Source organism: Urocampus carinirostris, chromosome 3 (genome assembly GCF_059441175.1).
Source record: "Urocampus carinirostris isolate Australia breed hairy pipefish chromosome 3, RoL_Ucar_1.0, whole genome shotgun sequence".
Lineage (NCBI taxonomy): Eukaryota > Metazoa > Chordata > Actinopteri > Syngnathiformes > Syngnathidae > Urocampus > Urocampus carinirostris.
The window spans coordinates 30817864-30838428 of NC_142351.1; the positions used below are offsets into that span (position 1 = coordinate 30817864).

The 20565-nt window shown below is 40.6% G+C and overlaps 2 protein-coding genes across 3 annotated transcripts; one reads left to right on the plus strand and one right to left on the minus strand.

Annotated features, from left to right (window-relative positions):
- The first annotated feature begins 1685 nt into the window (after positions 1–1685).
- Positions 1686–12957, plus strand: dytn (dystrotelin). The gene is made up of 15 exons (XM_088329818.1): positions 1686–1704; positions 2531–2824; positions 3156–3236; positions 3355–3559; positions 3632–3717; positions 3796–3875; positions 3945–4016; positions 4209–4372; positions 5843–5954; positions 6056–6198; positions 8732–8843; positions 8979–9031; positions 9114–9255; positions 9339–9759; positions 11666–12957. Exons 1-15 carry the CDS (start codon positions 1686–1688, stop codon positions 11758–11760), a joined length of 2079 nt encoding a protein of 692 aa, XP_088185944.1. The 3' UTR covers positions 11761–12957.
- Positions 12938–20478, minus strand: zdbf2 (zinc finger, DBF-type containing 2). Of its 2 annotated transcripts, none has more exons than XM_088331432.1 (8): positions 20390–20478; positions 19291–19387; positions 17863–18017; positions 17165–17675; positions 16694–16816; positions 16278–16588; positions 16060–16198; positions 12938–13773 (listed from the first exon to the last, which is right to left on the minus strand). In XM_088331432.1, exons 2-8 carry the CDS (start codon positions 19384–19386, stop codon positions 13000–13002), a joined length of 2109 nt encoding a protein of 702 aa, XP_088187558.1. In that variant the 5' UTR covers position 19387; positions 20390–20478; the 3' UTR covers positions 12938–12999. The 2 variants fall into 2 exon arrangements, with proteins under 2 accessions (XP_088187558.1, XP_088187559.1); XM_088331433.1 differs by having other exon boundaries at positions 20372–20477.
- Positions 20479–20565: the final 87 nt, after the last annotated feature.

Sequence of the window (20565 nt, forward strand, 5' to 3'; positions counted from 1 at the left end):
GCCCATCCCTTAGAACACATCTAAACATCCCACTATCCTTTTACAACACCTCTCCACTCATTCCTATCACAATAGCTCTAGCTTTCACTAGATTTAGACCTTTTTCCTGCAGTGCACTCATAACACCATCAATCCACGTAAATCGCGGCTTTCCTCTTGGTCTCCCTTCATTGACTTCTGCTTCCATTGACGGAACATGCTGACTACAAAAAGCTAACTGGAAACGAAGGCTGTGAAAAGGTCAAGCAACTGGAAGCTGTTTTAACGGTACAGCAGTGTTTTGACCCTGCGAGTCAAATGAACATTAATCCAAGGCGAGCTACGAGGCTGTAAGACTGATCGCCAAACACTGGAAATATTTCACGTAGGGTGAATTTATTAAAGACTGTTGAAAGAATGACAGGCTGAATAGTCAGCCCTCACACATTTTCAACTAACTAAATCTGGCCCGCTTTCTGAAAAGTTTGCACACCCTTGGGTTAGCATGTCCGCCTCACAGTTCGAAGGTCCTGGTTTCAATTCCATTCACCGGCAGGTTCCATGTTCCAGACATGGGGACTTGAGACTTAGTGACTTGGACTCGAGTCGACTCGAGTCGCTGTTTTTATGACTTGTGACTTGACTTGGACTTGGCAATCTAAGACTCGGGACTTGACTTGTGACTTGACTTGCCCAAGAAAAAAATACTTGGGACTTACTTGGGACTTGAAGGTGAAGACTTGAGACTTACTTGAGACTTGCACATGTGTGACTTGGTCCCATGTCTGCCATGTTCTCCTTATGCCTGTGTGGGTTTTCTCAGGGCACTTTGTGCCCTCCCACTTTCCGAAAACATGCATTAGGGTTAAGTGGTGGGTCAAAATTGTTATAGTTTTAATGAGTGTGTTTGTTGGGATTGTCTGTTTCTTTGTGCCCTGTGATTGACTAGAAACAAGCACAGGGTGTCCCCAGCCCAATGACAACCGTGACCCTTGTAAGGACAAGGAGTTGGAGAATGAATCTTATGGCTTATGGCTATCACATGACGCACATGCAAATACATGCATTATTTTAGATGTACTTTAATAAACTTTTTTGGGGGGTTTGGGTTGGTGCATGGACTGTCCCAGAAGCAGGCCTCTACTTCATTTCATCATTTTCATGCTACACTAACAAAAAGAAAAAAGGTTAATTTGTGTTAAAAGGGAACTAATAGAACTAAAGAACTAAAAAGTGTGAAATTGGGATAAACACGTCAAACAACGGGTACGACAACAGCTGTTGCAGCAGGAGTAGTAGTTGATAGCTACTAGCATAACATTAGCTGCCATGCTACTGAATGAGCAAACATAATACTGGAGTCTGGATCAGAGTGGCACCACACTGACCTCGTAACAAGCTTGTTGACCTCAGTAGGAGAAAAGTTAGAGTGTGTCATGGTGCCAGAGACAAAGGAAGCATAGACGACACAAATGGACAGTGTTAGCCGAGACAACGGCCTGCGGCGTCAACACAAACAAAGATGCTACAGAGTGACACAGATGCTATGCCTCAGCTACAAACCTGACTTTTAAACACCACTCATACTACCCACTTCTGTATGACGTCACGGGATGCTCTGGCTCCTGATTTGTCGAAAGTCGACAGGTGAGCAGCAACTGTGAAGACAGATGAAACCAGAATAATATTAAAGATTTATCAGCTCGATGCTAGGCAAGACTGCAGGTGAGTTTTTGTTAAACTCAACATGTTAAGATATTCCCAAAAAAGGAAGATGTTATTACAATATTTGATTTTGTGATTATAAATGCCTACTTTTAATCTCTAGTTTTAAGTGTTTTTGTTTTGCTGTGAACATTTTCTACTCGTAGTAATATGACACTTTTAGCATTACAGTCGGTCCTTTTTTCACAAACCACTAAATTTTCTGTATTGTTATCTAACTTTCAGGCTCTATCCTATCATGGATGTCAATAAGATGCGTAAGTTTTTTTTCTAGCTTTTCAATTCCATTTCAGTTTACACAACAGTATTACAGTACTCTGGTGACCTGACACGCAAATGTATTCTCTCTCTCTTGTTAGCTCTAAATCCTCCAATTGCAAATCATTGTTTTCCAAATGTGCTTATAATCCACTTCAGCCTCGTAAAATTCCAACAAAATATATATCTTTTATTTAAAAAAAAGGCCCTGCCTTTAATACACCCGAGTGTCATTTTGGCTGCCCATGCATTTTTGGGCATTTATATTGTAGTTACAAACATTGTTAAAACATGGTTGTGACATTGGTACGTTCATGCTTTTTGTCAAATAGCTTGTAAATTATTTAGCATTGTTAAGCCAAACCGATTCACATATTACATAAAATTGTATTTTTGAAATATGGTTGGTTGGATCCCTTAATAACCCAGGACAGGGATACATTCCATCGAACTACCAACCAATCACTTGTCTCAGCACAACATGGAAGATCCTATCAGATATCATCACCGCAAAGTTGAGTATACATGTTACCTAATACATGAGCAAGGCACAGAAATTAATTGGCAGTATTACCCGTCAAGCAGCTCCTGGCCAACCAACCGGACATAGTGGGAGTGGCCAAAGAGCAGAAGAGGATGGTGATGGTAGATGTGGCCGTTACAGCTTATGCCAACATCAGGAGCAAGGAACACAAGAAACCGGAGAGGTACCAAAAGTTGAAAGAGCAGCTGGAACACATGTGGAAGGTCAAAACCAACTTGGTCCCTGTGGTAGTTGGGGTACTTGGGGCAGTAACCCCCAAACTGCAGGAGTGCCTCCAACAGATCCCAGGAACATCATCTGAAACCTCAATCTGGAAATGTACAGTCCTTGGAACATCTAAGATACTGTAGAACTCTTAAACTCCCAGGCCTCTGAGGACTTGTGTCTGAGGATGATAAAGAAACCACCCAGCCAGTGGTATATGTATGTATGCATATGTACTGTATATATATATATATATATATATATATATATATATATATGTATATATATATTATTCAGTTGCAGTACATCATCTGGCAGGTACTGAGAAGGGTATTTGAGGTTTGTATGATATGAGCATGTTTTGGTATCATAGTCTGTGCCATATTTATGGTTCGAAGAGGAACATGAACGCCTTCCATGACTTGGTGTCGTTTTCAAGTTTCAGGGCTAGAGAAGTTCAACAACATCAGGCCCCCAGCCTACAGAGTCGCGATGAAACTTGAAAATGTACAGAACATCGTTGGAAGTCAGTTTCACTTTGTCACTTTTTTTGCAAATCAAGTATTGGTTTGTCAAATGCATTGTTGCCTTTTCACTTAGTTACTTCTTGAGTTGATAAAGGATTTTTTTGTCTGTGCTTTCAGTGGATGTTGTGTTGGTACGCCACATCGAGGTTGCGTTTGACCTTGGTGGCAGGGCTAAGCGACAGCGGGATTCCGTCTTAGGTAAGGGCGAAGTGACCCAGCGTCTGGACAGGATGTTCAGGATCGCATCACAAGAATTTGCAGATTCTTCAACTGTGGAGCCATCAGAGACGTTATGCAGTCTTTTATTCAAGATGTTCGATAGGTAAGATATGACATTTTTGGGACACCTTATGCAAGTGTATACATTTGGGTTTGTACCAAATGTGTGTTTTAGGAATCGGGAGAGCCAAATAAGGGTTACTTCTCTCCACATTGCTCTCATCTGTTTATCGGCGGAAACTCTCTTGTTGAAATACGGAGGTGAAAAGTGTGTTCCTCGAATAATAAAATGTTCCTTTTGGTGAAATGTGTTCGCCAACACGGGTGTCTATGTCTCAGCTTTGGTGTGTGTAGCAGCGAGTTCTACAGGGTCCATCAGTAGGTCTTCTCTTCAATCTGTGCTAGAGGATGTCAATCAGGTAAACCCAAAAAACTACGTACATTTGCCATCTTCTCCTGGTTATGTGACACATCACGTGCATGTTCAGCTACCTGCAGTTGTCCAGGAGGAAGGCTTGTTTGGTGATGTTGAAGAGGCAGTGAAGTCATGTTTTCAAGGGGTAATAAAGATTTTATTTTTTTTCGAAATATAAAATATGACGTGGCTCTACAATGTAGTTATATTGGAGCACAAATATTCCTACTACAGCTTGGTGAAAAAACAGATTTTGGCCAAGAAGCATCTAATCTATTACTTATTTTTTGGAGTTAATTTGTGACTGGTTAATGGTTGTCATGTGAAATGTCATCAGGTGCTGACCTCTACAATGAGCAGGGAACATGTGTCATCATGGCTGCAGAGTGAACCTCGACTGTTGCTATGGCTACCCGTACAATACCGTCTGTTTATAAGTCAGAAGGTCAATCATGCCGTCCGCTGCCACATCTGCAAGATATTTCCCATTTGTGGACTTAGGTAAGTACAGCCACCTAATTGTGTTTTTACAATCATGTATACCTTGCCCCTTAAAAAGATGAACAAAAATAAATAATAGTGCCCAGCATATAGACAAAATTAAACATTACACAGTAGTTAATCAAGTAAATGGTAAATGGTCTGCATTTATCTAGCGCCTTTCAAGTCAATGAAGACCTTCCAAAGCGCTTTAAAATGTGCTTCACACTTACCCATTCACACACACACACCAGTAGTAATCCCAGTAATCCCTCGGTTATCGCGGTTAATGGGGACCAAAACCACCCACGAAAAGTGAAAATCCGCTAAGTAGCGTCGCCCCTTCAAAATTGCTTTAAAAGAAAAAAAAAAATTATATTATTTTATTATTTTATTTTTTTAGACCCGCGAAGCTCTGAGCCCGCGAACGTGGAACTGCAAAGTAGCGGGGTCCCACTGTAGTGGCCGTGCAGCCATGCAAGGCGCCAACCTGCTTATTGGGGACATTAGGTATTCAGTGTCTTGCCCAAGGACACTTCAACATATAACACAGAGGAGCCGGGAATCGAACCTGCTATCTCTTGATCCCAAGACGAGCTAATGCCGCCCAAGTCAATTCATGTTTCTTTGTATAGCCCTTAATCACAAGAAGTCTCAACTCACTATCACTAGTGCAAACTACAAACTATTATTACACATTCCCCTGACCTAAAACCAAAATAAGGATAAGGAAAAACTGACAAAGGAAAAAGACAAAAACTTGAAAAGGGACCGCATGTGAGGTAATCCCCTTTGGAGGAGGATCAGGCTGCAATGGATGTAGTATTAACAAACAAACATTGTCAACATGAAATATAGATCATTCATAAGGGATAGAATATAAGTGTGTTTTAAGCCTCGATTGAAACAGTTTCCGTTTTATAGTACGGCTTTGTAAACCATCCATCCATTGATTATCTGCACTGCTTATCCTCATTAAGGTTGCAGGGGTGCTGGAGCCCATGCCTTCAGGCAAAGGGCAGGGGACACCAAGAACTGGTTGCCAGCCAGTCGCAGGGCACACAGAGACAGACAACACACTAGCTCATACACATCCAATGACAATGAGAACCAGTCAATTAACCTGACAAGCATGTTTTTGGAATGTGCGAGTGCTTGGAGGAAACCCACACAAGCAGGGGGAGAACATGCAAACTCTGCACAGAAAGGCTGATTAGCTGGATTTGATGCTATGAGCTTAGAACTGTTCCGCGGACAAGCTAACCACTCAGACGCCGTGCCGCCCCTTTTGTATACCATTAGAGGCAACTATATTTACACACTGCCCTTTTAAATTGATCCTTCTATTTCATCATAACCTGTGACATACTTTAGTTAAATCTTTCATATGTTCATTGTTTATCAAATACATTGTATATTGTATGCATTGCTGTTTACTTTCTATCAAAACATTTTTCTAATCAAAACACGTTTACTTGAGTGCGTGTCTAGGTATCGCTGTGTCAAGTGTCTGAAAGTCCACGTTTGTCAGGGTTGCTTCCTGTCAGAGCAACAGACTCACAAACACAAGAGTCACCACCCAGTTATTGAATTCTGCACACAAGTGAGTAACAACATGAGAGAAAGTCAGCAGGCACTAAGTGTAAAAAGTCAGAAACTAGAAGTTTGTTGTCTGAAGCATCATCCCAGAAATTCTCCTTTTAGCCCACCTGGCGAGAGTCTCTTACTTCAATTGTACGACATGCACGCCACTCTCTGTTATCACGACGATATACTCAAAGAGGAGCAGAGAAGACAAAGGGTCTGACAAGGGATGACCTAAAGGACAACAAAGACACGTCAGACAGGTATTTGAGACCATCTATCGATTGATTTTCTGAACTGATTGTCCTGGTCCGTGTCACAGGCCATGTAATGTTAAGTCACATTTATTTGCATAGCCTTAATCACCAAGTCTTAAAGCGATGCACAGACCACTATTACAACAGCCCCTGATCTGAAACCTACATGAGGGCAAGGGAAAAACTCTAAAAACCTCAGCATGTGAAAAATTAAGAAACCTCGAGAAGGGGTCCCTTTTAAGGTAACCTCGCTTCTAGGATGATCAGGCTGCAATGGATGTTGCAAGGGCATCAACAGACAATACCCAGCCAACACCCGCAATGTGCATTAATAATAACTAAAACTGTGCAAAAGGTCCAATTGAAAGCAACAACATTACATTAAATCATAATCATGACAACTAACTTTCCTAAAATGTAAATATTCCTCCCCTTTGAGCGAAGGTGGTGAAAAAGACAATGAAAAAAAAAAACACAAAGTTCATGTCAAAATGATGTCTTAATGTAGCCAAAAAAGTAAACGTTGAAAGAATATTCCTTTTCAAGGCGTTTGAAAGACATCTTTAAACAACTTTTTGGGACTTAATTTGGTCCATATGTTGGATGGGCTAAGCACAACCATATATTATGAACAAATATGTTTATAAAATGGACCAGTGCAGATTTTAGACAGACAGACAGACAGACAGACAGACAGACAGACAGACAGACAGACAGACAGATAGACAGATAGATAGATAGATAGATAGATAGATAGATAGATAGATAGATAGAGATACTTTATTCATCCCCGTAGGGAAATTCACACTTAACCCAAAATCCAATGTTTGATAGACATGTGGTGCTAGGTGGGAACTCACAATGGCTTCCGACAGATGTCGCAACTAGCCACCAGTTTTTTTCTATACTGGTTTTTCTGATCGGTGTTCAGGCAGTGATGGAAGATGTACTTATTTTACGAAACTTTTTTTTTAACCTAGCTCTTTAACCTACAGTATACTACAATTATTGTTTCAAATATCACCAGTAAATAATTATATAAAAAAAGAAAAAGAATATGGCTTATAAAAACCTGCCTCAGTTTGGATTAATAAACGAATACAAAAAGCAGTAAATATGACATGAACTTCCTCGTGGAAACATGAACTCAACAGTAGAATGCAGGTAATTACATCTAAAGGGAGGGATGACGCTTTACACCACAAAATAACGGCGACCAGATGATAAAGGTACTGTATCGGAGTCAGGAGGCATCTCCTACTACTATGGATCCAGTAGATGTTTCATGTAGGCTAGCAAACAAATCCCAAAAAATATTACTGGATTTGAAAAAAAGGGCACGATGTTAAACATATTTAAAAAGTAACAAAGTGGGAGATTTGGTACTTGCTTTCAAATGTAATACAGTAGCATTCTCAAAAAATACACTCAGGAACAGTAACTAAGTACAGTGGAACCTTGGTTCTTGACCATAATCCGTTCCAGAACCCTGTTCGAAAACCGATTTGTTCGATCACCGAAATCATTTTTCCCATTAAAAATAATGTGAATCGTTCTAATCTATTCCAACACCCTGAATGTTTACCTTGAATGTTTAACGTAAACATGAAGCTAAGCCAGGCTAATCGTATGTTCGCGTTATCGTAATCTTCAGTATGAAAGATTACGCTAACATGAACATGTAAAAATAAAAAAATCAGGTCGTTAACAAGTCATTTAGCACCCGGGTCTCCACAACAAGTGGTGAGCAGTTCATTGGAAAGGGGGCTCCGTTACAACACCCTCAATGTTGGGCTCCGTTCCAACACCCTGAATGTTTCCCTTGAATGTTTAACGTAAACTTAAAGCTAACCCGGGCTAATCGTACGTTCACGTTATCGTAATAAAAATTTTAAAAAAGGATAAAGAAGAGAATTATGCATAGGATTTCTTACCTTTGTGGTGATCAGCAGAAGGCACAGGTGGACATTGGGGTATTCCCTAGCAAGATCAGACACTCGCACACCTCCTTCATATTTTGCTATTATTTCTTTCTTAAACGCAATAGTTGTACGCACTACTTTTCTTTTTTCACCTGTAGCAACTTTGCTGCTTGCACTGACTTTCTTCAGAGGCATAATTAGGGGCTGAAACACTTCGTACACCTATATTAAAAGCGAAAGCAAAACGAAGCACGTCCGCACGCGATAACAGTTGGTCACAAAAAGAGCGATCTACACCCGTACGCCACTCAGCATCGCACCCTAGCGTACGCACTCACGCATTACCGGCGTTCGAACTCCGGTTTTTTGACCGAACAGCGAAGCAAGAATTTCTCGAAATTTTTGGTCGGACTACAATTCGTTTGAACTGAGAGGCGTTCGAAAACTGAGGTTCCACTGTATTTTACTCTGTAGCTTTCCACGCCTGGTCAGTCTGCCTGGGAAAAGGCCTTCTTAGGTAGTGTACACTATCATATCTCCACTATCTGTAGGAAATATAGAGTATAGATAACCCTATTTATTTACTTAATTTAATAGCCAAATGTTTTTCCCCTCAGCACTCCTCTTCATTCTTCCGACAATAACGAAATACTTCTGAGCATCCCTACTACTCTATGCGTTTCCTCGTCATCGAAATCCCTTCAGACTGACGAGACGCTGCCAGAACAGGTGAACATCTTCATTAAAGCTGTTTAGTGTTCACAGTAAAGAGCTTGTTCAAACAGGTTCCGCCTTTTGATTCCATAAATCTTGTTGTTTATGCTAGTGGTAGCATCTATTCCTACCTGTGTTTTATCTTCAAAGCACAAAGTCTCAACTTTGCTTACTGAAGTCAGGGATTTGCACAAAGACAAACAGTAAGGAGAAAAAGGTCGACGTTTAGCAGCAAATGTGTAATTGTCACCAGGTTATTGTTTGACAATTGTTTTTTGCTGAAAGGCTACTGGAGCAACAGCTGCAAGTATGGCGTCTCGACATCCAAACCGAACAGAGCGTGCTCAAGAAACAGTGTGCAGAGATTGAGGTTACCATGCAATCAGTTAGAGAAAGCAACATCCTTCTGCAGGCGACACTTGCTCAGGTAAACGCATTGAACAGAAGTGTGGAGGAGAGTTTTGAGTAGATGAATGTAGCACTAGATCTATGATCATTTCATTTGTTTAGACTCTGAACAAGCTGAAACCCCAACAACAGGCCAGTGATTTGCCACAACAGAATCAAACTGTGAACATGGAAAACCTACATAAAGAAAATATGATTCCAGCTTCAGAGGAGGAGTCCTCCATGGAAGATTTGAATGTTGAAGAATTGATGTTAAAGGCAGATGATGAGTGGATTGAGAATAAGAAAACACCATCTCCATCATTAAGCCAGACCATTTCTTGTTCACATGACATCCATGATGAGAACTGTGCAGGTAACAGCCCTCTTTTCCAATCGATTTATCAAGAAGACGCTCTAAAGCAGAGGGATATGGCTGGAGAACGGATCTGTGGAACTTGTAGTACAGAAGAGTTGCTGCAGGTGACTGTGGACAGACTACTAAGCGCCTTAGGGACTGACTGTGTGGAAGATAACCAATCAGGTAAGACATCAGTAGAAACCTGTTCATCAATGTGTTAATAAATTAGCACAATCCTGTAATGAATAATTACAAATATACAATAAAGAAGCAATTTTAAGTAACAGATCACCTTTTTCATGGCTAAATTCAAGAACTTTTAAAGACTTTCCAAGCCGATTGTCCAATTTCTCCTGGTCCAAAAAATCGGGTTCGGTTTGAATTATGTATTATGCAGAGCCACAAATCTATGCAATTTTTAATCTTTCGTGTGCATTTATCAAGATGCATGATATTAGGACCTTGAGTAAATCTAGAGATATTTGTTTTTAGGGCAAATCTTTCATTGTATCGATATTTGGTAAATATGACCAAAGTAGTGGTAGTAATATGTAACTTACATTTTCAGTAGCAGTAAGTTCTTCCATTACAATTTACCGCTCGGAAAATTCTACCTTGATACGTAAATCCTTGCGCTAATATACATTACAATGTCAAGACATTTGTATTTGTATAGCCCTTACAACAAGTCTCAAAGGGCTGTGTCCTGTTTAGGTGTAGCATGCACCTGTCATCTTAAGTGCGACCTGTAGGGGGTGATGGCACTTTCTAGGACAATACCTTACAAACGAGTACCAACTGCAGTTTATTCAAAATGGAAAGTGGAAATGGCAAAGAGCCGTGTCGGTGTCATTTTTAGACAGACTCATTGAGAAACAGAAATAATTTCAAGCATTTACGAACACTTCACCCAAAATTCAAGCGGTTATCAATGCTTGAAAACACATTAAAATGTAAGGATTTTAAGGATTTCAATGATCTTAAGCACCCGTACAAACCTTGAAGCAAAATTTCTATTATCTCTGGAATACATTAATTTAAGCATAGTCAAGTCATGTTTATTTGTATAGCCCTCAATCACAAGGAATCTCAAAGGGCACAAAACCTAAACATAAAAAAGTAGTGTAATTGTTTTTTCTGCTTCTATAATTAATGGTTCCTAGCATGTCATCTACATCCGGGCAGCATGAGTAGCGACTGCCATATGTAATGGGTGTGTGCGTAAGTTTGTCTCGTCTTTGTGAATGACCTTAGACATAGAGTGAACAAAGCTAGTTGGATAAAGGCTGTCATTAGAAGAATGGTCAAGCATACTTGATGATTACAAAAGTTCACTCATCAACAAACAAGACCGATACGTGTTAAAGACAAAGGATTGGAGGAATGGTTAGGGTTTTAATCGAGCTTTCTCTGGTATTCGTTTCGGCTGGCGATCGGCTCATCTTCGAACAGGCGTTTCAGCGCTCCCGGACCAACCTGAGAGTTTGCTTTGCGTTAATTTGGCGTCTCGCTCTGCCCTCCACTCATCGGATAAGGGTACATTGTTCTCGGGCAGGCTTTCAGGGATACTCGGGGCTTTCTTTGGAGCTCATGTCGACCAGGAAACCGTAAACCATTTTCGACTTAGCTTTATGGCGTGTCAGCGATTGCATTGCACTAATCGAGATTCTCCATGTGCAATCCACTCACAGAGTAATGGTACTCAAAAGAAGATGGTTGAGTAAAAAATGGAATAAAACATAAAACAATGCCTTAAGCTTGCCACTCTTATTTAAATATCCAACAAAATTGTGTAGATCTGTGGCAACATCAAACTGTTGGACCTATCCAATAAAGCCGACTGTTTGCATTCGGGGATGCACCTGACATCGGACAAAAACTATCAATATATGATGAAGCACTATTTTCCTTTTGCCTAACTGTGGTTTTGACCTTATTCTCATGATGTTTTACAACAAACAAAATATTTTTTTCTAAAAATCGTAGTATATTTCAGGCCACTTGACACACTGACTAACATTTTTCTGCTTTACCTAAATTAGTATTACGCCAAGTCGCAAACTTTTTAATTTTTATTTTGTTTCAACAGGCATGAATAAAGGTTTTGTGCTTTCTGATGCAGCAGACCAGGTCGGAGATGCTTTGCTCTACCTGGTGGACAAAGTCAGACAAACCCCTGTTTAGACAATTTTTCAAAAAATCTTTAACATGGGACTTGTTTAGTCATAATCGATGTCAAATTTATTGGTGGTCTGTCAGGGCCTGCAAGGCTTTTCTGTTGGCTAATAAAAAAACTGAATCATGTAAACTGTATATTGTCCGTCAATACTTGTTAAATAATTCGAAATTGTCAGCTTCCTTTCATTGCTGATATCTGGGTGTGCTGCTCCCATATTTTGGAATTCAACCAATCACATTTCAGCCATTAGTTGTTGCTAGGCTCAGAAATCGACACTGCATCAATTTGCACACCTCATGATGGTATTTATATTTCTACCTATTTTCTCTTTTGCCTTTTTACTGGTATCTATATTACTGGCACTGTTTGCTGCTGCTTTGAAAATCCTAATGTCTGTCGTGTATTATGTCAGCTGTTTTTACTTTCGTACAAGCTGAAAAGACACTTTTTTTGAGTATTATTTTAGGTCAAAACTGTTCAGTGCATTTGCACTTTACTGTTGTCAATTGTTGTCTATGCATGGGAGAGTGGGAAACTGAATATTTTTTTTTGTATGTCGCGTACATTTGAGAAATTGACAAATGAAAATGACTGACTTCGGAGGCCTACACAAAAGTCCTGAAGGCTGTGTCCCATAACATCAATGTTCGTGGAGGCTAATGGTTTGGCCAAACAGATTCCAAGTTGAGGGAAATTGGGCTTCTGGAAGGCGTAAAGAAACTTCAACGATTCAACAAACTATAATTGACTCTGGGTCGGTAATCCACCAATGTGTTTGCTCAAACTGAGAGATTGAGCAGCAAAAGTATATTGTTGTGAGAAACGCTCGACATCAGTCGGACAACCCCAAAGCAGCAACCCGTATGAAAGTTGAAAAAGGGTTTGGCCGCCACTTTCAGCCCAAAGGTACAATCTTTATCCCAAACCTAACTAAAAAATGTCAATTATTACATATGGGTTAGGCCTGGCTTCTCAGTCCTGTCATTGTTATTCTTTGTCTGTTTATACAGTCTTGTTTAACTTAGATTTCACAACAAAAGACAGGCTTTAAATGTTGCACCATTCGGCCCTTGTCTCAAATGCACTGCCCACCACTGTTCAATATGTGTTATCTCTATTAAATGTTCAAATGACCTCTCCGAATCATTTAATATTTTGTGTCATGTAAATAAGTAGGCCAAAGAGATTTATTTTTGTTTTATTTGAAAGTGGTCCCTAAAATGGTGGCTTTTGTAACAGGTGTGCTACTTTCGAGTCTTTTGAGAAGCCCTCACTCTCTGAGGCCTCCCTCGTCGGAGGTTTGTCACTGTGGGGGACAGATGTGCTGAGTTCCTTTGACGAAGACCAACTCTCAAAGGTGTTTGGGCTGTTAGCTGAACTTTAGCCTTCTTTTTTGTGGGCGTTGACCTTGAATCTGCACCATTTCTTGCCTCCTTTGACCCACTTTGACGCACTGTTTTAGGTTTCCGAGTCTTTGTGACGGGAGCGCTTGACAGCTTCTGACTTTTGACTCTGTGAGACTCAGACTGGCTCTCCCCAAAACTCCTCTCCGTGTTGAGGTCCGGGCTCAGACTTCGAAAAAGCTGTCGTGCGCATGGCGGCAATGGGTGGGAATGGGCAGGTCTCATATGCGCCTTGAAATTTTTGGGAGGGTTCTCGACGATGCGATTGCTCCGGTGATCATAAAAGTGCAGGGGAAATTGTTTGTATTTTACCTTAAGTCTGTGACAGTCCGATGGCCGCTGTTTTTTCCTGCTGCGTTTGGGGGTGGGGCTTGTTGTGGGTGTGGCGGGAAACGTAGGGGAACAGAGAAGGTAGACCAAAGAGGTGCTGGACTGCAGTGGTGTAATGATGGGTGAGTATGAAGGGGGTAGGCGGGGCTGTCCCATTTGAGGGGTCTTTTCTCCACCAAGGTGATTGCAAAGATTGAGAAGAGTGGGCGTGGCCTCCGCGGCTGGTTGACTGACAGTCGGGACAACCAAGCGAACCGTCTGAGTAGCATGGCTCACTTTGACAACCTGGAGCAAAAAAGTAACTTTTCACTCATCGAAACTACTTTCTGTTGTGGGAATTATAATTGAAAAATCTATAGCAGGGGTCTCAAACTTGCGGCCCAGGGAGTGATAGTTTGAGGTCCCAGCCTTAAAATGAAAGTCTAAAGGGACAGTACATATTATTAAGCGCCGCCTGTTGGGAAAAATATAATTCATTTAAAAAACAACTGATTTAAAAAATACTAGGCTGATTTAAAAAATAAGCATAGATGGATGAAACTATGAAATAAACGTCCATGTTTTAAATTACTCATAGGTAGAGTATTTGCACTTCTTTTACATGGATAGAGCTGACATCATTGTCAGCTATCTTGCTGCTTCAGGTAACCCCCAACAACAAGCGAACTTTATTTCCTTTTTTCTTCTTTAATGATCTAATTCATTTGCATTTTTCACTTTCTTTGTATTTTTTTTCTTCTTTTCTTTTTTATTTCCATCTCCCTTCTTTTTTTTCTTTGCAAAAGGCTGAACAAATACAAAAGAATGTTGTGGTTTGGTCTCTTTAAATGTCTAGTTTGTATTCTATCTTTTTGGCACTTATTTTTGGTTGCACGGAACAATAAAGCAACATCCAGTGGTCAAATAAAATACACTGCTACTTTATAATCAGTGCAGTGAACGCATATTATGGATTCATTCATTACTGATTGATTTATTTCACATTAATTCTTGATTAAAAAAATGTTATATCTTATTTCTTGCAGCATTTAAAAAAATATATTTGAGAAAAGTGGAATTCTTTAAAATCAGTGTTTCTTGTGGAAAACCAATTTGGCCCAACCCCACCCAGACTCTAGCTCCGGTGGCCCTCAGGTCAATTGAGTTTGAGATCCCTGATTCGTAGGGAACTTGTGCATAATACATGTGATGTACTCTACCCATATGTATTTTGTTCATTTTTGCATTTAACATTCCATATATTTGAGTACATTAAAAATTTTAAACTCATAAAGACATGATATACTATCCTCCACATCCTTGAAATAAAAGATCCCCTTTACAACTTTGAACATGGTTTTGTTGTCAACTTTGGGGTCCACTTATGCTCTTTTAGTTTATGTCTGTGTAAAAAAGAAATTGTGAATAAAAACGGGATAAAATGAAGGGCAACATTTTTTCTTCTTTTTGTGTCGCCCAGTACCATACGACCTATGGCCTGGTACCCCGGTATTTGCCGACCACTGATGTAGACAACAGATACTTGTGTCCGTGGTTATCACTTGTCTTATGATTATCTCGTTCTCATTCATATTTTAGTTTCTGAAGATAGGCATCGTCCTTGGTAAAACTTTGCCTCTGGTGAAATAACATGGACTGGCAAACTGGGGGAAAAACCTCATTCATGCAAGAACACCTAGTGCGACACACCTCCCCTTCTTTTTTGACTTTTTATATCATCAATGTGTTTTGTTTTTATTTTTGGTGCATTTTCCAGAACACTGATTTAATGTGGATGGAGAAATCTGCCTTTCACCTCTGCTGTTTTCCTGAATAGAATCAGGAAGCTAACGATCTAGTTTCTATATACAGTGCACACGAGCACCACTTAATATGAGAATTTTAGGTATACAAGCTATACAAAAATATTGCTCGCTATATGAAGGAAAGTCCCGTTCATGAGCAGTCCCAGAGGCTTCCACCAGAGACCACTCACCGCTCATGATGACTCATTGCCAGCAAACTCATTCAGTTTCAAACTAGTAGGGGGAAACAAAAAACTGTTCATTTAAAGTTACATTGACTTTAATTTTAAGTGTACAGTAAGTGCTTACGTATCATCAATAGCCTTTTTAACCTCATACCAGTCAACCTCTGCCAATGCTCCCATTATGAATGCTTATCCTCCTTATTAAGCAATAATAAACCTTACAAACACAAAGTGTCACCTATTTATTGACATCAAGACAGACTATGTAAAATAATGCGGCAATATTAGACATCTAGGATGACGTTGTCATCTTCTACCAGTGATCTAGGCAGTCCGCATTAGAGCTGAAATGGGCAAGACAAGATGGATCCTCTATTAAAAAAAATTCTTCACGTAAAAAAATTGTCACACTGCGTGCACACTTTAAAATGATCAAAATACGCATAAAATAGGGGGAACATGTCTAAGTTGACAAGTATCCAATCACTGTCTCTCTTCCTTGCAAAACGCTCTTATGAAGAGGTACCACTGTATTTATTTTGACACATGTCAATTCCAATAAAGAGTATATACGGTAAGCCACCTGTAACCATTATTCTTACCTGGCACCTCGATGCCATCCGAAAGCTTCGTCGTCTAGGGACTTCTTCTTCAAAATGGTCGAGTATAGGAAAGCCGCCTATGTCTGAATCTGCTGCTGTCTGCTCAGGCTCATTTACATTTTTCCCCCTGGTGCCGTACCTTTTGGATTAGAGTTACAGATCATCAAGAACACACACAGTTCATTAACTATTTCTCAGGGGTTATAAAGATTCCCGACCTGGCGAGGGATTCACTGTCGAAGTAGCAGACAAAACGACCTTGTCTGAACTGTCGCACCAGGTCATCAACTTTCTTCTCATCTTCAGCTTCTATCTCGGACCACGTCTTCCCTTTGAAGGACTCTGGCAAATGCTCTGGCTCTTCTCTTGGCACACTTTTGAATGCTCTTTTTCTAACTGTACAGGGTTGACTGTTGAGGGCGGATTGGAGCTTGTGGGTGTACTTCTGGTCAGTCAAATCTATCTGAACGTCAGTCAGATGGCTGAAGTTCCTCACCTGAGTCTGGATAGTTGGGATACAGGCCTCTGTCTGGAAAAAGTTGTCACATCTTACAGAAGTTGAATCCCCCCGCACGCCCACGCCCACACCCACAACCACACACACACAATTTTAAACATGTCTATTTTGGCTCACCTGTCTAAGTGGGTCCCAGTCACTCTTTGTTTGAAGAGAAGAGGGTAGACTGATGTGAAAACTGTCTGTCTCCTCATGGGGAAAAGAAGACAAGCTGTTGCCGTGGCAAAATGTTTGGATAACCTGGAGGTTGACACGGATACAAAGCCTCAACAATAATTATAATATGAAATACTTTTGAGGGAAAAGGAAAGCCAAGTTAGCTCAAACAGAAAATGTATCTAAACTCTATTAAAGAGGGAAGAGAGCCCAAACTCCTCAAGACGGAAATTGTTGCAGTTGTTAAACTCCAAGTTAAGAATTGAAAGTAAACCAATAAGGGTTTTGTTTGAATTCGGGTTAAGTCTTTCAAATGTACCAATTAATTTAGTGTTTGGCGTCATCCTCAAAAAGCAAACTAAATTGTATGAATGCACACGTTGGTTCCAAATTTTAAATTTCAATCACAAGAACAAAAACATTCGGGCTAACCTCCTCAATAGTTTGGTCCACAAGGTCACTGTGTGAACCTGAGAAGACATCCTCTTTGAATGCAGCCCACCTCTCTTTCTGCCAACTGTGCCAATGCTGTGGCACACTCAAAGGCAAGGGGCATGCGCCCGCATGTGGACCCTCGGGTGAGAGGATTGAGGTGGTAGACTTGATGCTTTTCCTTCTGTCAGTCTTCCTGTGTGCCTTCCTGTGCACGGGCAGTGGGACCTGATGTTTAGGCAGTTTTGTATGCCCTGAGTAAATTGTCCGTGCCTCCTCATTTCCTTTAGCTTGTGTAGGCCTTCCGTGACCAGCCTTGTCCGATAGTCCCTTTTCTGACTGATTACAAAGGACAGTGTCTTCTCCCTGATTCGTTGACACGTGGTTTGAGCTGGGCAGGTGCTCAAGTGTAGCCAATGACAAGTCATCGTCACCAGAGAAACAGACTTCATCAAGCTTCTCCCTCGGCAGAAGAGGGATCGATGCAAATGGGAGGTCTCCGTGAGACGGTCTAGTGACATAAACATATAGCACAGAACAATAAATTAAAGTGAGGGAAACTATGCAACTCCACATCAACAAATGCTAGATTCAGCTGACACTACTCTGCGTGGTCTGAGACGCGTACCTAATTTGTCAAAGTTTTTCAGTGTTTAAATGTTTACATTAAGGATATGTTGAAACTGTGGATTTGTTACCTGGAGTCATTGTAGCAATATGGATGGTACAACAAGACGTCTTGTAGGAATCTCTCCAGCAGAGTACCTTTGGCTTGGCTGCTGTCAGCAAACGAACTGGAGGAACCCGTAGAGGACGCTTGAACACAATCCAAGTGTCTGAGACTGGATAGGTGCTGTAAACAAATAATTCCTTTAATACACAGACAACATAGGAAAAGTAAAAAGCAAAGCACTTTGTACATGCATGTAAAGTCAGGTCACAGAGATGTAAAGTAACCTCCTGCACTTAAAAAAAAAAAAAAAAAAAACAATTTACCCTTGTTATGTTTTTTGGCACATTCGAAGAATACAAAACACTTCGCATGTTCTCTCTATCTTCTTATAAATTCACTACTCACTAAACCAAGGGGGGAGGGATTTTTTAAGGGTTATTGATCTATCTTCTTTATTCATTATCTGTTATCGGTCAGTTCATAATACGCTACAAAGCCTAGAAGCCGGGACTCTTACTCTCAGCCAAAAGGCCAAGCTAAGGTCCTAGCCTTAAAGCCTTGCTGCGATCATTGCGAATGCACCGTTCCCGGAGGTACTGCAATACCAGGCCGATGCGTGGAGTGGACAGAGCAAGCTCTTACAGCAGGGCAATTTTGGCCAAAAAGCCGGGAAGCGATGGAAAACCCAAAGTGTTGAAACAGCTACATCGGACAAAAAAAAATAAAAAATAATAATCCATTATCTGCACCGCTTATCCTCAGTAGAGTCGCGGGGATAAATAATAATAATAAAAATAATAAGAATTAAAAGCTTTATAAAAGCCCTTTGAGGAAGGCAATACATACTTATATAATAAAAACCCTCTCACACACACATATATAATACCGTTAAAACAGCACTTGACTTACAGTTGCTTCACCTTTTCATAGAGTTTATTTCTAGTTAGCTTTTGTCGTCAACATGACTTGTCCGGCAGTGCCTCTTGATATATTCTTTAAAAACAGCCATAGCCGCTTGGAAAATCAGGCAAGCGCAGTTGTTTAATTCAGTGAAAATACTCCCAATTTCCACTTGTCCTCCAACCCACAGCCCTCACAGCAACCTTTTTTTTTTCAGTCACCATGTTGAAAATGGGGTGGGCTGAAATACTCACGGAAAGGCAAAGGCAAGGTGACCAAAGGGATACTGCCATTGTTTAGCAAGATTGTGATTTTTTTGAGGGCCTATTTTACACTATTCTCAACATTACTGGTGGGCCACATATTAGAGATTTTAAGACAGAGGCAGGCCTGTAAAAATCTGATCACGGGCAGTAACTGGCCCCCGAGTCGGACTTTGCAGATACCCTGCCTTATAAGTTTCACCACCCAACAATAAACATTACACGTATAAATATGAAAATGATTTCTAATCACAAATATCAGTTTTGAACAGGTTTTCAAAATTGCCCACCTGGTCTAAGTCGTTGTAGAGGACTCTGCAGTAGGTGCAGTAACCTGGTCTGCTTGGAGAGCCTTTGGATGGACCTGGCTGAGACTCCGCCCACATCCTACAACACGTTGGTATATTCCGTTACTATTTGCCAGTGTTACAGTTCTGAAATACTGTAATACTGTATACAGCAGTCATTTTCAACAAGTGTGCCGTGAGAGATCGTCAGGTATGCCGTGAGAAATTATCCAATGTCACTTTTCAAAATTTTATAAAACATGTATGAATCATTTTCTGGAAACATGTCATTATCTGCGCTGTAAAAACTTGGTTGTAATTGAAAATACTGTTGTGTCATTTTATAAGAATTTGGGTGAGTGGTGTGCCGCAAAATGTTTCCAATGTAAAAATCATGCCCTGGCTCAAAAAGGTTGAAAGTCGCTAGTATACAGTATTGCTACTTGGCAGACAGTTCACCAAAATGTCTTCTTGATGGACAAATTGAAATAAGTGTCGCCTGGGCAAAAGTGTGTAAAGTCATACCATTTAAAAAAAGTGGACCAAAAGCTTACAAAGCTATTTGTATGGTGTTCACATAATGCACACATAAATTACACTAGTTGGTCGTTTCGGGAAACCTGGGGTGGTACACGGTTCCCCGACAAGACATGCAGGAGTTTGTTTAGAATAACGCTTTAACTTTTGCCTCGTGAAACGACGATGTAGTGATCAAATTAATTGTTCAAATGGGCAACTGCGATTAATGCGCACAACTGGCGGATTTAATTAGTTTTGGTCATTAAAAGGTGATAAGTCATGAAATTGCCATGCGTCTTGGTGAGGCCGCTGGACGGGAAAGTTGAGCAGGTCTGGACTACGCTATGAAACAAATATAGATGTTGAGAACTCGCCATGGTGAAATGAACAAGCGGAAAGCACTTGTTATCTACCGTCGTGATTTAGGTAACACTTTTAAAAGGATTCGGACCCGCGTTAGCTTAGAGGAAATCACGTGACAGGGTTCCAAACGAGTCCCATTTCAAACTGACTTTACTCAATTGCACCGTACAACAAAATACTATCACATCGGATAGTGACATACCGATTGAATCTCGTTTACCTGCTTCACTTTTAGAGAAGCAAACCATTTTCCGTCGCGCGCTCTTGGCTTGCCTGTCAGTTTTCGCTCTGCGCCTTCTTCGGCTGCCATTTAACTGCAATGAGTGATATAAGCCGCCATCCGGCGGCCATTCAGAGAATCGCATTTCTATCGAATTTTAAACAACCCCAAAACTT